A 15513-nucleotide genomic window follows, 5' to 3' on the forward strand; every position below is an offset into this window, starting at 1 on the left:
CATTAACTTTTCCAGAGATTTTTTGTCGACATTTAGAACATTTGCATAGAAAATAGATGCAACAATTGCGTTTCCATTGAATGGTCTTGTGTCAAGAAAAACAGCTGGACATCGCACCTAAAATAAAAAACATTTTCGGCCTCCCTAGTGGCGCAGCGGTCTAAGGCACTGCATCGCAGTGCTTGAGGCGTCACTACAGACCCGGGTTCGATCCCGGCGTGACCGGGAGACCCATAGGGCGGCGCACAATTGGCCCAGCGTCGTCCGGGTTGGGTTTACTTGGCTCATCGCGCTCTAGCGACTCATTGTGGCGGGCCGGGCACCTGCAGGCTGACTTCTTTCCTCCGACACATTGGTGCGGCTGGCTGTTAAGGAGCGCGGTTTGGTGGGTCATGTTTCGGAGGACGCATGACTCGACCTTCGCCTCTCCCGAACCCGTTGGGGAGTTGCAGCGATGAGACAAGATCGCAATTGGATATCACGAAATTGGGTAGAGAAAAAAAAAGGGGGTAAAATACCTTAAATTATAAAATTTTTACGCTAATATCTGTCGAGTGGTTAGAGGTTTCCATTATACATTTGGGCAAATTGCACAACAATAAATTGGTGACAGCCTGTATATGCCTTCCCTTCAACTCGATTCATGTCTCAGGTATATTGCCATATTGTAATAATTATTGTGTGCCAACGTATCGCCACAGTCCGTGCCATGGTGAAACTTCCACTCACGTAAATCTGAAATAAAAAAATATATACACATACACAAAAGTATGTGGACACCCCTTCAAATTAGTGGTTCGGCCATTTCAGCCACACCCGTTGCTGACAGGTGTATAAAATAGAGCACACAGCCATGTATGTATGCATGCATGTATGTATACTGCAGTCGGGAAGTATTCAGACCCCTTGACTTTTTCCACATTTTGTTACGTTACAGCCTTAATCATAAATTGATTTAATTTGACAAAATCCTCAATCTACACACAATACCCCATAATGACAAAGCGAAAACAGGGTTAGACATTTTTGCAAATGTATTAAAAGTAAAAAAATAAAGAATAATACCTTATTACATAAGTATTCAGACCCTTTGCTATGAGACTCTAAATCAGGGTTCTTCAATTCCGGTCCTGGAGGGCCGAAACACTTCTGTTTTTTATTTCTACCTGGTAGTTAATTGCACTCACCTGGTGTCCCATGTTTGAATTAGCCCCTGATTAGAAGGAGAGGATGAAAAACAGAGGTGTTTCGGCCCTCCAGGACCGGAATTGAAGAACCCTGCTCTAAATTGAGCTCAGGTGCATCCTGTTTCCATTGATCATTCTTGAGATGTTTCTACAACTTGATTTGGAGTCCACCTGTGGTAAATTCAATTGATTGGACATGATTTGGAAAGGCACACCTGTCTATATAAAAAGGTCCCACACTTGACAGTGCATGTCAGAGCACAAACCAAGCCATGAGGTCGAAGGAATGGTCCATAGAGCTCAGAGACAGTATTGGGTCGAGGCACAGATCTGGGGAAGGGTGCAAAAACATTTCTGCAGCATTGAAGGTCCCCAAGAACACAGTGGCCTCCATCATTCTTAAATGGAAGAAGTTTGGAACCACCAAGACTCTTCCTAGAGCTGGCCGCCCGGCCAAACTGAGCAATCGGAGAAGGGCCTTGGTCAGGGAGGTGACCAAGAACCCGATGGTCACCGACAGAGCTCCAGAGTTCTTCTATGGAGATGGGAGAACCTTCCAGAAGGACAACCATCTCTGCAGCACTCCACCAATCAGACCTTTATGGTAGAGTGGCCAAACGGAAGCCACTCCTCAGGAAAAGGCACATGACGGCCCGCTTGGAGTTTGCCAAAAGGCACCTAAAGGACTCTCAGACCATGAGAAACAAGATTCTCTGGTCTGATGAAACCAAGATTGAACTCTTTGGCCTGAATGCCAAGCATCATGTCAGTGAAGTATGGTGGAGGCAGCATCATGCGGTGGGGATGTTTTTCAGCGGCAGGGACTGGGAGACTAGTCAGGATCGAGACAAAAATGAACAGCGCAAAGTACAGAGAGATCCTTGATGAAAACCTGCTCTAGAGTGCTCAAGACCTCAGACTGCGGCGAAGGTTCACCTTCCAACAGGACAACGACCCTAAGCACACAGTCAAGACAAAGCAGGCGTGGCTTCGGGACAAGTCTCTGAATGTCCTTGAGTGGCCCAGCCAGAGAACGGACTTGAACCCGATCGAACATCTCTGGAGAGACCTGGAAATAGCTGTGCAGCGACGCTCCCCATCCAACCTGAAAGAGCGGATCTGCAGAGACAAATGGGAGACACTCCAAATACAGGTGTGCCAAGCTTGTAACGTCATACCCAAGAAGACTCGAGGCTGTAATCTCTCCCAAAGGCGCTTCAACAAAGTACTGAGTAAAGGGTCTGAATACTTATGTAAATGTGATATTTTTTATACATTTGCCAAAATGTATAAAAACCTGTTTTTGCTTTGTCATTATGGGGTTGTGTGTAGATTGATGAGGGGGAAAACACTATTTAATCAATTTTAGAATAAGGCTGTAACGTAACAAAAACATTTAAAAGTCAAGGGGTCTGAATATATATTCCGAAAGCACTGTATGTTGGATAAATGTGGAAAAAGGTCAAGGGGTCTGAATACTTTCTGAATGCAATGTATATAGCTGCCCATCGATGTAAAGTTTATTAACCACCATAGAGGACGCGTCTACTAATTTCTCTGTTGTTTTTTTTACGTTGGGAAAAGTATTTTCCTTCAGTCACAGATTTCTTTCGGGAACTGGTCGTTCATTCCATAGGTTTGTGCCTTTGAGCCCTCTTCTTTTTCTTTGAACCATGATTTTCTGCTGGAAGTGCTCAAAACAATATATTATGGGGAGCAGGCAATAATGGGATGTACCTCACATTCTTCGTACTCTAGAAAATGTCATTCTTTGTACATGGTCTAGGGAAATTCAGTTTAGTAGATATGAACTCACTCACAGATGCCTCAGGGTTTCTAGATTTGACCTCTTCTATGCCAGAGAATATTAGATTCAGCACTGTCTCATTAAGGGCTCTTGTCACGGACAACATCGTTTACTTTGATTTACAGTTTGTCAACAGTGCCCTTTAGCTTTTATTCTCTTTGTGCATATCCTCAAGTTGTTTGTTATTGAAAGCGAGGGTGATATTGAGATCAGCTAGGTTCTCTCATTTCATCTAAAAACAGCCAGCTTTTGAATCACGTCTTAAGAGTGATGGACTGTGCCATCCATGTGGCCTCCACAATGGATTAGTCTACTGAGACAGGCGTGAATCAGACAGGTGTCTTGTGCACCATGAAATAAAAATAAAAATACCATTATCAATCAACTGATGGCCTAAATCAGCTCATTAACTCAGCCAGGGAAACAAACAGTAGCCTATTATCGGTTTTCACACGGGTAGCCTACAAAATGTAGCCTATTGGAATATAATCAAACTAACAAGGGGCCTATTGCAACCATTGAAGGCACTAGATCGTTGCCAGCTGTCTCATTAAACCATCAATGAGCTAAATTCACCCGCACAGCTCATCTCAATTGCAACCATTATTGGTCACCTCATTACCGCTCCCTAAAAGATTATGTCAGTGTTACCTTAGTCAGAGATCTGTATATAATGACGAGACGCTCATGTCTTCGCCCCAACAATGGGAATCGTTGTCCCAAAGAAAGGAAGGCAGGCGACAAGCTCAGGTCTGCATATTAAGCACATAGAAACGCATTGGGTTTATTCTGGACAGATTTTGGCGAGTGAGCCCTCTCGCGTCGCCTCTTCCTCTCTGCTTTAGTCTTGCTTGCAACCAGTCTTTCAAAATATGTTCGCCCTGTGGTTGGTTTTGTCATCGGAACAGTCTGTTTCTAACAGACTAAGCATGATTTATTTGACAAGCAGTCTGTACAATATAAAAGTATTTCCTTGTTTACCACGGCAAACATACTGTGGCAATTTACCCAACACTTTGTATGAATGGAAACTAATGTTGGTGTAGCCTACTGTTATTATTTTATTTGTTTCCTATTTATGTTTTCCAAAAGTGTCTAGTCATTCCTTATCAAGATCAGCGGTAAAATATCCCTGATTGTGTGTGTGTGTATATACACACACACAGTACCAGTCAAAAGTTTGGACATGCCTACTCATTCAAGGGTTTTTCTTTATTTTTTACTATTTTCTACATTGTAGAAGAATAGTGAAGACATCAAAACTATGAAATAACATACATGGAATCATGTAGTAACCAGAAAAAGTGTTAAATAAATCAAAACATATTTTATATTTGAGATTCTTCAAAGTAGCCACCCTTTGCCTTGATGACAGCTTTGCACACGCTTGGGATTCTCTCAACCAGCTTCACCTGGAATGCTTTTCCAACAGTCTTAAAAGGAGTTCCCACATACAGTGAGGGAAAAAAGTATTTGATCCCCTGCTGATTTTGTACGTTTGCCCACTGACAAAGAAATGATCAGTCTATAATTTTAATGGTAGGTTTATTTGAACAGTGAGAGACAGAATAACAAAGAAATCCAGAAAAACACATGTCAAAAATGTTATAAATTGATTTGCATTTAATGAGGGAAATAAGTATTTGACCCCTCTGCAAAACATGACTTAGTACTTGGTGGCAAAACCCTTGTTGGCAATCACGAGGTCAGACGTTTCTTGTAGTTGGCCACCGGGTTTGCAAACATCTCAGGAGGGATTTTGTCCCACTCCTCTTTGCAGATCTTCTCCAAGTCATTAAGGTTTCGAGGCTGACGTTTGGCAACTCGAACCTTCAGCTCCCTCCACAGATTTTCTATGGGATTAAAGTCTGGAGACTGGCTAGGCCACTCCAGGACCTTAATATGCTTCTTCTTGAGCCAGTCCTTTGTTGTCTTGACTGTGTGTTTTGGGTCAATGTCATGCTGGAATACCCATCCACAACCCATTTTCAATGCCCTGGCTGAGGGAAGGAGGTTCTCACCCAAGATTTGACGGTACATGGCCCCGTCCATCGTCCCTTTGATGCGGTGAAGTTGTCCTGTCCCCTTAGCAGAAAAACACCCCCAAAGCATAATGTTTCCACCTCCATGTATGACAGTGGGGATGGTGTTCTTGGGGTCATAGGCAGCATTCCTCCTCCTCCAAACACAGCGAGTTGAGTTGATGCCAAAGAGCTCGATTTTGGTCTCATCTGACCACAACAATTTCACCCAGTTCTCCTCTGAATCATTCAGATGTTCATTGGCAAACTTCAGACGGGCATGCATGTGCTTTCTTGAGCAGGGGGACCTTGCGGGTGCTGCAGGATGTCCTTCACGGCGTAGTGTGTTACCAATTGCTTTCTTGGTGCCTATGGTCCCAGCTGCCTTGAGATCATTGACAAGATCCTCCCGTGTAGTTCTGGGCTGATTCCTCACCGTTCTCATGATCATTGCAACTCCACGAGGTGAGATCTTGCATGGAGCCCCAGGCCGAGGGAGATTGACAGTTATTTTGTGTTTCTTCCATTTGCGAATAATCGCACCAACAGTTGTCACCTTCTCACCAAGCTGCTTGGCGATGGTCTTGTAGCCCATTCCAGCCTTGTGTAGGTCTACAATCTTGTCCCTGACATCCTTGGAGAGCTCTTTGGTCTTGGCCATGGTGGAGAGTTTGGAATCTGATTGATTGATTGCTTCTGTAGACAGGTGTCTTTTATACAGGTAACAAACTGTGATTAGGAGCACTCCTAAAACACCTGGGAGCCAGAAATCTTTCTGATTGAGAGGTGGGGGGTCAAATACTTATTTCCCTCATTAAAATGCAAATCAATTTATAACATGCGTATTTCTGGATTGTTTTGTTGTTATTCTGTCTCTCACTGTTCAAATAAACCTACCATTAAAATTATAGACTGATCATTTCTTTGTCAGTGGGCAAACGTACAAAATCAGCAGGGGATCAAATACTTTTTTCCCCTCACTGTATGCTGAGCACTTGTTTGCCGTCTTCACTATTATTCTACAATGTAAATAATAGTAAAAATAAAGAAAAACCCTTGAATGAGTAGGTGTGTTACGAACCGCGTGGCTTTAAACATCTAGGGTGGATGGACATGAGACCCGTAACATAATTCATGCAAATTATAAGCGTGACATGGAACAGTGAGAACAAAAACTACACGACAACCATAAACTACCGTCAAACATAAAAGGTTTATTTTTGAACACACGGTAAAGGTTTGGGAAAAAGGGCTGAGCAGGACCCAAGAAATGAAACAATAGTGTAAAACACTCCTAAACTGATCTTGCCTGCCTCAAGAACCGCTAAGCTACTGCTAATCATACAAAAGTACAGTGGGTGGTCCGCTCAGGTCTAACTAGTGTTTTTAGACAGTTTTCTTCCTACGGGTAATGTACGCCCAAGGGCAACTTGCTTAGATTCCCCTTTTCCCAGAAACACACGAAGTTACCAAACAGAGTAACCAGCAACTTAGTGAGTACACAAAACACAGGACACCACAGTATCCGTAACACTACCACCCTTAAAAGAGCAAACCACAATGGTTTGCGACACACGTACCATCACAACACCCAAAATTCAAAGATCAACAGCATCCTGACGGGATAACAAAAAAAACCTAGATCTTTAAACACGAGACAAAGCATCTGCCAACACATTATCCGACCCCCATCATTAACATGACCTCCCACTACAGCCGTAGCAGCAATAGAGACAGCCGATTCGGCCAGTTTCTCTGGACTGTCTATCTGAGTGACGGGTCTGGTGTGGTATGTCTTCAACATGTTAACGTGGCACACACGAGATTGGCGTTTTCTATCAAGTCTCTAACAAAGTTACCAAACAGAGTAACCAGCAACTTAGTGAGTACACAAAACACCACAGTATCCGTAACAAGGTGTGTCCAAACTTGACTAACTGTATATTTGTAATGTGTAACTAAATCAAGTCAATCAGGGGATTGAGTTATTTGTGCCAGAAGGGCGTGGGCCGTAATCGAACCCATGTCGACACGGTAGGCCTGTGTGTGCACGCTGAAGGCAACGGCACTAACCGCTAGACCACCCTAGACCATAACTGAACCAAATTTTGACACATTCGCAACCTTAGGATACACTTCACACTTGTATGTCGTAGCCTAGTGGAGACCAATATCCATCTTGTGTTATTAAGCTATATAAAAAAACAACAGTTGCACTGTGCAAACATTAGTTATCAGTGCTCCGCTAACATCAAGGCAGTGACCCGATCCTGTAGGTTCATGCTCTACAACATTCGGAGAGTACGACCCTGCCTTACACAGGAAGCGGCACAGGTCCTAATCCAGGCATTTGTCATCTCCCGTCTGGATTACTGCAACTCGCTGTTGGCTGGGCTCCCTGCCTGTGCCATTGAACCCCTACAACTCATCCAGAATGCCGCAACCCGTCTGGTGTTCAACCTTCCCAAGTTCTCTCACGTCACCCCGCTCCTCCGCACACTCCACTGGCTTCCAGTTGAAGCTCGCATCTGCTACAAGACCATGGTGCTTGCCTACGGAGCTGTGAGGGGAACGGCACCTCCGTACCTTCAGGCTCTCATCAGTCCCTACACCCAAACGAGGGCATTGCGTTCATCCACCTCTGGCCTGCTGGCCCCCCTACCTCTGCGGAAGCACAGTTCCCGCTCAGCCCAGTCAAAACTGTTCGCTGCTCTGGCACCCCAATGGTGGAACAAGCTCCCTCACGACACCAGGACAGCGGAGTCACTCACCACCTTCCGGAGACACTTGAAACCCCACCTCTTTAAGGAATACCTGGGATAGGATAAAGTAATCCTTCTACCCCCCCAAAGAAAAAAAAATATATATATATATATTGTAAAGTGGTTATCCCACTGGCTATAAGGTGAATGCACCAATTTGTAAGTCGCTCTGGATAAGAGCGTCTGCTAAATGACGTAAATGTAATGTAAATGTCTGTGCAAAACCTCTGATGTTACTGACTGTATGATGTAATAACTGCTGGCCACAAATGTACACATACTGTAGGCCTATGTAATGGTTTACAGGGAGGTTAAAAGGTAACAAAAAATAAACTGAACTGTATGGAGACTAGGGACACCAATCTACACAGAGCAAAGTTAAGCCATTGTTCAATGCTCATCACTATTTGACAGTCACCCTTACAATGCAAAGTAGCAGCAATGCACTCCATCTTGCCTGAGTATAGGCCCTTCTCAGGTGTGGATTTTCAATATGCACCGTTCACCAAACAGAGCTGTCATGGATGGATTGACAACAGAGTTTGTACATACTCCCACACACGCTCTCTTTTCAAGCTGCTCGCTCCTCCCTCCCTTTCTTCTTCTCCTCTCTCTAGCAATACACGCTCTGCTCTCATTGCGTGCTTACAGGCCCAGATGCACACCCCTCATTCACACACATCAATCGTCTCATTAACCCTTATACTCTCTCCTGGCTGCTCACACATTAACTCACTCAGGGAGACACAGTGAGGCGCCGTGTTGGTTTTCCCAGCCAGGCTAGGTGCTGGTTCAGCAGTCCGTCAGTCCGGCCTGCGCCTCTTTTTGCTCTTGCCCGGTGGCGGGTGAGTAATCCTACAGTGATTGCCCACGACAGGCTGTCAGAACAAGGAGTGGGTCGAGCGGAAAGCAGGGATCAGGCACTCGTCTCTACGTCGCCCACCCCCTCTGACAAAACAGGCGACAGGAAATACGAAAGTCCTGCTCTTCCTGTCAGAGCCAAGAGGTCTTTGCCTTTCATAGGGAACCGTCAGACTCATTACTTTTCCATGGCAATCACATGGGGCACATGTCAGACCTCAGAGAACCCCAGACTACTGCTCCTACAGGGCTGTCATGCCCTCCGTAGTTAGGAGAGCAGGTCAGGCTAGTATATCAAACAATTTCCCACCCTAATGCCAGTGACGGTCAACTAGGTTTGGACGATGTCAATCTCTGTCCTATCATGATTATGTACTCATAAAACATTGTGATATACCATGGTATCACCCCCTACTGGCCAACCCCCTAAAAACATGTTGGGAATAAAAATTATAATATTCAAAAACCACTGTTGGGCTATAGCGTGAAATTGCATGCTACAAGTGGACGAATCATGACAAAAGATAATGTTGTTGAAAGCCTGGTCAGAGGCTAAGTGCTGGCAATTATTTTCTAATAGTCTTTTCTGGTGGAGATTCAGCATGGAACAGGTATGTGTGTGTCTCGCACACATGATGGAGCAAAGTGACAGTCAACTGATGAGGAACAGGCCTTACTGTAGTGCGTTAGGTTATAGAATCATGGGCTGGATAGAAGCAAAGTCTACCATCTTCAGAACTGGATAATAATTGCTTTGCCTCATCCTCCTCTCTGAATAGGCTATTGTTTATAGTCTCTCATAAAGCTGTGATTGAGACTAGTCTAGGCCTATAGACTCCGACTTTCATTCTTGTTCTTTTTTGAAAGTGGCAACTTTAGGACAACAGTACCTTAGGCTATTTGTGAAAAAGGCTTTAATTTGTCTTAAAGTTTTTATGATAGGTAATTGGCCATTTGGTTTTCAACCTCGCATGGAGGGATTTTTCCACCCCTCACGGATAATTTATTTCTTAATAAGCTTAAATTTGATTAAACTGGTCATTAGATTTGTCTATATTGATATGGTTTGTTCTTTGTCATTATTAGTCCCATGGCCCTCTTACGTTTTTAGGCTATTCAAACAAACTTTTTTAGATAGAACTCTGTACAATGCATTGATTGTTTGATTGGGAGAGAAAGCATGCATGCATAAAACGATGAAACCGTAGCCTAGCCCAAAGTCATATCGAATGGAGAGAAGGGAATATTGCCTACGTTTTTTTAAACAGCTAGACAGAATATAGTTAAGGAGTGTCCCTTATAAAAATAAATAGGTTTAGGCTATAAGGCCCATGCAACCGACAGAGCAAGAGAGAGACAGCGAGATAATATTTTCTGACTGGACCTTTTGCACTGCTTTGGTGGAATTCTCCGCTCCGTGTAGCTCAGTTGGTAGAGCATGGCGCTTGCAACACCAGGGTTGTGGGTTCGATTCCCACGGGGGGCCAGTATGAAAATGTATGCACTCACTAACTGTAAGTCGCTCTGGATAAGAGCGTCTGCTAAATGACTAAAATGTAAAATGTCTAGCCTACATTGCTCTCTTGCGTTCTGTAGGCCTATATAAAACTCAGGCTATTTATTGAAATAGGCTATAGCAAATAGGAATAGGCAGATTACTCAGAATGTCACTTGTGTGCTGCCCTGCCGTCCGCTGCCCGACTCATTTTACATTATTTTTTTGCAGACGTTTTAGCAGACGCTCTTATCCAGAGTGACTTACAGTTAGTGAGTGCATACATTTTTCATACTGACTCCATTCTTTACTGCGTGGTGCCAGTCAAGTTCAAATAAGCTAACCTGTCAATCATCGTCGATAGATGATACCATCGTAATATCGCCCAACCCTACTGTCAACCTTACTAGATGCTGTTCAGTCTCCACATAACTAGGGTAGAGATACCAACATGCTTGGAAGTGGTGCCAGCACAAGCTGCCCATACATTCTGTAAAGGCACGGTAGGACTCTAGGAAGCTTTGATTGACATATGCATGCTCACCATGTTTGTGTGAACTCCCAGAATTAGGACAAGAAAATACTAGCATCCACTAGCTCAACCCAGGCAGAATACAAAACAGCCTCTGTACTAACGTTTCTGGGCAGGTTTTCAAGCCAGAGACTAAGACAGCAATCACATATTTCTAATGAGCGCCAATGAAAAAGGGGATAGGCACTGGCAGGCAGAAGGGTGGCAATCTGCATAGACTGTGTCTGCACCCCAATTCTTTACCCTTCCCCCGAAGTGTGCATTCATACACTCTCGCGCATGGATTTAACTAAACTACCTCCTGCCAATGCGTACACCAATTTTAAATCCTTGGTGGGTAGTGTGCTAGTGGTGGAGAATTGGGAACGGGAAGCAGCCATTCCCTCCTATCCCCACTATCTTCTCCATCCTGATTTAGTGTGAGTGATAAGGGGGTGCAGCCTGTCCCTTACCTCCGCCAGTAGTGGCCTGTAGCTGGGAGGGGGGCAGGAGGCCCAGGTAGTTGAGGACAATGTACTTAGTCTCGTAGTGGAAACCCTCAGGCACAGAGGTGGAGCCCGAGGCAGCCATTGAAGAGATTCAGCGTCAGACTCTCAGGCACATGCAGTCAAATGTGGAAAAATATCAAACTCCTGAAAGCAGAAAGAAAAGCACACTGGTTATTACAGTCAAAGTACCTAGTAAGAGCATCTCTGGGTGTAAGGTCAGAAACAAAGTGTGAAATCTACAAATAAAGCATTATGCAAATGTTTGTCCTGGCATGAGTCACTGAAACACATGGTCAAGACTGCTTTTTGGATTGCATGTATGGGGATGACACCTGCAGCAGCAGAGATAAAGACTGAGGCACCAACAACTCAAAATCAGTTTACTAACAGCACAGCCTGACCACTATCTTTCATACCATGGTGCGATTGCAATGATGCACTGCAACTGAAAACTCTGTGGCAACTGTTTGCATGAGTGATATGATAGCTTTTCAGTAGACAGTTTATCTAAACAGAAAGCCCCTTTCACTTACACAACGGGCATGAACCATCGAGTTGTTACAGTAATAAGTCATCATTTGAGTAATGTATGATACCCGTGATGATAGATAGCTATTTTAGCTAGCTATAGCTAGTGTACTACTCACTACATACAGTGTTAGCCTACACTGAGTGTACTAACCTAAAAAAGCAGCGTCAGTTCAAGATCAATATGGAACTGCAATTGAAGAGAAAGTTAATTACCGTAGAGATCCACTATCTTAGACTAGGATACACGATTTTCCCGTTTCCAGAGGCAAATTCAGTTCTGACAAAAGCACGTGTTGAGCAGCAAAACGTAAAAAAAGTTCCCCACACCAGCAGCAGCAAACCAGTTATGGATGACCAGGATGTGTCGTGTGTGTTTTTATCTCGGTCCTTTCCAACAAAAGCGTGCCCCGCAAGTCTCTAATTTAGAAACTGGGTAGACATCATGAGGACAACATGCACCTCAGTATGGGGAGAGGTCAAAGGGCGTTTTCATTTATTTAGCAGATTAATTAATTGCATAAACACACTCAGGGTACACAACAAAATGTTAATATGCTTGTTGTGTTCATATTATGTAAAAAAAATAATAATATATATATATATATAGTAATATCATGCATTTTGATAATCAGCCTGTTATCATCAAATTATAATTAATTTCTCAATTAAATTAGCTATATGGCCTAGTGTATTTCGATGTTCTAGCTCCTGAGCAAATTAAAGTAAAAGTAAATTGTGCAAATTACTTAATTGGAAAAAAAACTCCAATACAGTAGCTATAAATATTATACTTCACAGAAATTTTGTAAAACAGTAATATTGCCACGCAGACCAAAAAGAGAGTCGTACCCAGGGTTGCCAGGTCTACCCATTTGTTTTTTGTCATTGACCAATCAAAACCCTCCCACAAAGCCTGAAAACTAGCCCAACATTTTTTTTTTTCGCAGTTACCCAATATGTGTCTTCATAATGACAATGTAAATACAACTGGTAAAATTGTTTTTACCTTGTTTTCTGCATTTCTCTCTTTGTTATTGGTTCATCATATCAAATGATTTAATCTGAACTATAGAAGTGATTGATAGTGAATGATTAAGTATGAAAAATGTATGCACTCACTAACTGTAAGTCGCTCTGGATAAGAGCGTCTGCGTCTGTTTCCAGGAAACATTATTGTGAAATCAAATCAAAATCAAAGTTCTTGACACAACCGGTGCCCCCTGCACCTGGCACCTACTACCATACCCCGTTCAAATATATGTAAATATTTTGTCTTGCCCATTCACCCTCTGAATGACACACATACAATTTTCTCAAGGCTTAAAAATCCTTCTTTAAAATGTCTCCACCCCTTCATCTACACTGATTGAGGTGGATTTAACAAGTGACATCAATAAGGGATCATATATTCTGGATTCACTTGGTCAGTCTATGTCATGGATAGAGCAGGTGTTCCTAATGTTTTGTACACTCAGTGTATATGTACAGTGCATTCGGAAAGTATTCAGACCCCTTGACTTTTTCCACATTTTGTTACGTTACAGCCTTATTCCAACATTTATTAAATTGTTTATTTTTTCCCTCATCAATCTACACATAATGCCCCATAATGACAAAGCAAAAACAGGTTTTTAGACATTTTTGCAATTTTATTTAAAAAACTGAAATATCACGTTTGACACGGACATTCAGAGACTTGTCCCGAAGCCACTGCTGCGTTGTCTTGGCTGTGTGCTTAGGGTCGTTGTTGGAAGCTGAACCTTCGTGCCAGTCTGAGGTCCTGAGCGCTCTGAAGCAGGTTTTCATCAAGGATCTCTCTGTACTTTACTCCGTTCATCTTTCCCTCGATCCTGACTAGTCTCCCAGTCCCTGTCGCTGAAAAACATCCCCACAGCATGATGCTGCCACCACAATGCTTCACCGTAAGGATGGTATTGGCCAGGTGACAGACGTGACGCTTCGCATTCAGGCCAAAGACTTCAATCTTGGTTTCATCAGACCAGAGAATCTTGTTTCTCATGGTCTGAGAGTCCTTTAGGTGCCTTTTGGAAAGCTCCAAGTGGGCTGTCATGTGCCTTTTACTGAGGAGTGGCTTCCGTCTGGTCACTCTACCATAAAGGCCTGATTGGTGGAGTGCTGCAGAGATGGTTGTCCTTCTGGATGGTTTTCCCATCTCCACAGAGGAACTCTGGAGCTCTGTCAGAGTGACCATTGGGTTCTTGGTCACCTCCCTGACCAAGACCCTTCTCCCCGATTGCTCAGTTTGGCCGGGTGGCCAGCTCTAGGAAGAGTCTTGGTGGTTCCAAACTTCTTCCATTTAAGAATGATGGAGGCCACTGTGTTCTTGGGGACCTTCAATGCTGCAGACATTTTGCTGCACTGTACATAGAGCAGCAGTCTCTAAGGTGCAGGGTTGAGTACCGGGTGGTAGCCTGCTAGTAACAGTCAGTGACTAACGTTCAGGGCAGGGTACTGGGCGGAGGCTGGCTAATGTTGACTATTTAACCATGTGATGGCATGGAGATAGAAGCATTTTTTCAGTCTCTCGGTCCCAGCTTTGATGCACCTGTACTGTCAATGCCTTCTAGATGGTATCGGGGTGAACAGGCCATGGCTCGGGTGGCTGAAGTCATTGAGGATCTTCTTGGCCTTCCTTTGACACCGGTGATGCGTTGAGCTGACCGCACTACCCTCTGGAGAGCCGTGCGGTTGCAGACGGTGCAGTTGCCGTACCAGGCGGTGATATAGCCCGACAGGATGCTCTCAATGGTGCATTTGTAGAAGTTTGTAAGGGTCTTAGTTGAATTTCTTCATCCTCCTGAGGTTGAGGAGGCGCTGTTGTGCCTTCTTCACCACACTGTCTGTGTGGACGGAGCATTTCAGGTTGTCAGTGATGTGCATGCCAAGGAACTTGAAGCTTTTCACCCTCTCCACTGTGGCCCCGTTGATGTGGATGGCGGCATGCTCCCTCCGCTGTCTCCTGAAGTCCACGATCAGCTCTTTCATTTTGTTGACTCGAGGAAGAGATTATTTTCTTGCCACTACTCTGCCAGGGCCTTCACCTCCTCCCTGTAGGCTGTCTCGTCATTGTTGTTAATCAGGCCTACCACTGTTGTGTCATCTGCAAACTTGATGACTGAGTTGGAGACGTGCGTGGCCACACAGTCATGGGTGAACAGGGAGTACAGGCGGGGGCTGAGCACGCACCCTTGTTGGGCCCCCGTGTTGAGGATCAGAGTAGCGGAGGTGTTGTTCCCTACCTTCACTACATAGGGTCAACCAGTCAGGAAGTCCAGGACCCAGTTTCACAGGGCAGGGTTCAGACCCAGGGCCCCGAGCTTAGTGATGAGCTTGAAGGGCACTATAGTGTTGAAGGCTGAGCTGTAGTCGATGAACAGCTTTTTTGCTTTGGATAAGTTCTAATCGTCACAGTGAGAACAACATCCCTTATGCACTTCCTGATGAACTCAGTCACCGAGTCAGTGTATATGTCAATGTTATTTGCAGAGGCAACCCGGAACATATCGCAGTCCGCGTGATTAAAATAATCTTGAAGCATAGATTCCGACTGGTCAGACCAACATTGAACAGCCCTTACCATGGGTATTTTCTGTTTAAGTTTCTGCCTATAGGAAGGGAGGAGCAGAATGGAGGCGTGATCTGATTTGCCAAAGGGAGGGCGGGGGAGGGCCTTGTAGCCGTCCATTAAAATGGTGTTAACACAATGTTAAACATTGTGAAATAGTGTTAATACAAGTCATATTGCTCTAAAATAATTGTATTTTCAACTCAAGTATAAAGCCCCAACAGTTTGCTGTCTTTTATTTCA

At 44.1% G+C, this 15513-nt stretch overlaps 1 protein-coding gene across 1 annotated transcript in view; it reads right to left on the minus strand.

Annotated features, from left to right (window-relative positions):
• LOC121576954 (bcl-2-like protein 13) overlaps positions 1-12141 on the minus strand; it is a 35721-nt gene extending 23580 nt beyond the window's left edge. Inside the window, exons 1-2 of the mRNA XM_041890576.2 lie at positions 11898-12141; positions 11118-11297 (exon numbers count right to left, since the gene is read on the minus strand). Of these exons, the coding sequence (XP_041746510.2) occupies positions 11118-11235 (118 nt within the window). The 5' untranslated portion in view covers positions 11236-11297; positions 11898-12141. The remainder of the gene's footprint in view (positions 1-11117; positions 11298-11897) is intronic.
• Positions 12142-15513: the final 3372 nt, after the last annotated feature.

This window comes from Coregonus clupeaformis, chromosome 11 (genome assembly GCF_020615455.1).
Source record: "Coregonus clupeaformis isolate EN_2021a chromosome 11, ASM2061545v1, whole genome shotgun sequence".
Lineage (NCBI taxonomy): Eukaryota > Metazoa > Chordata > Actinopteri > Salmoniformes > Salmonidae > Coregonus > Coregonus clupeaformis.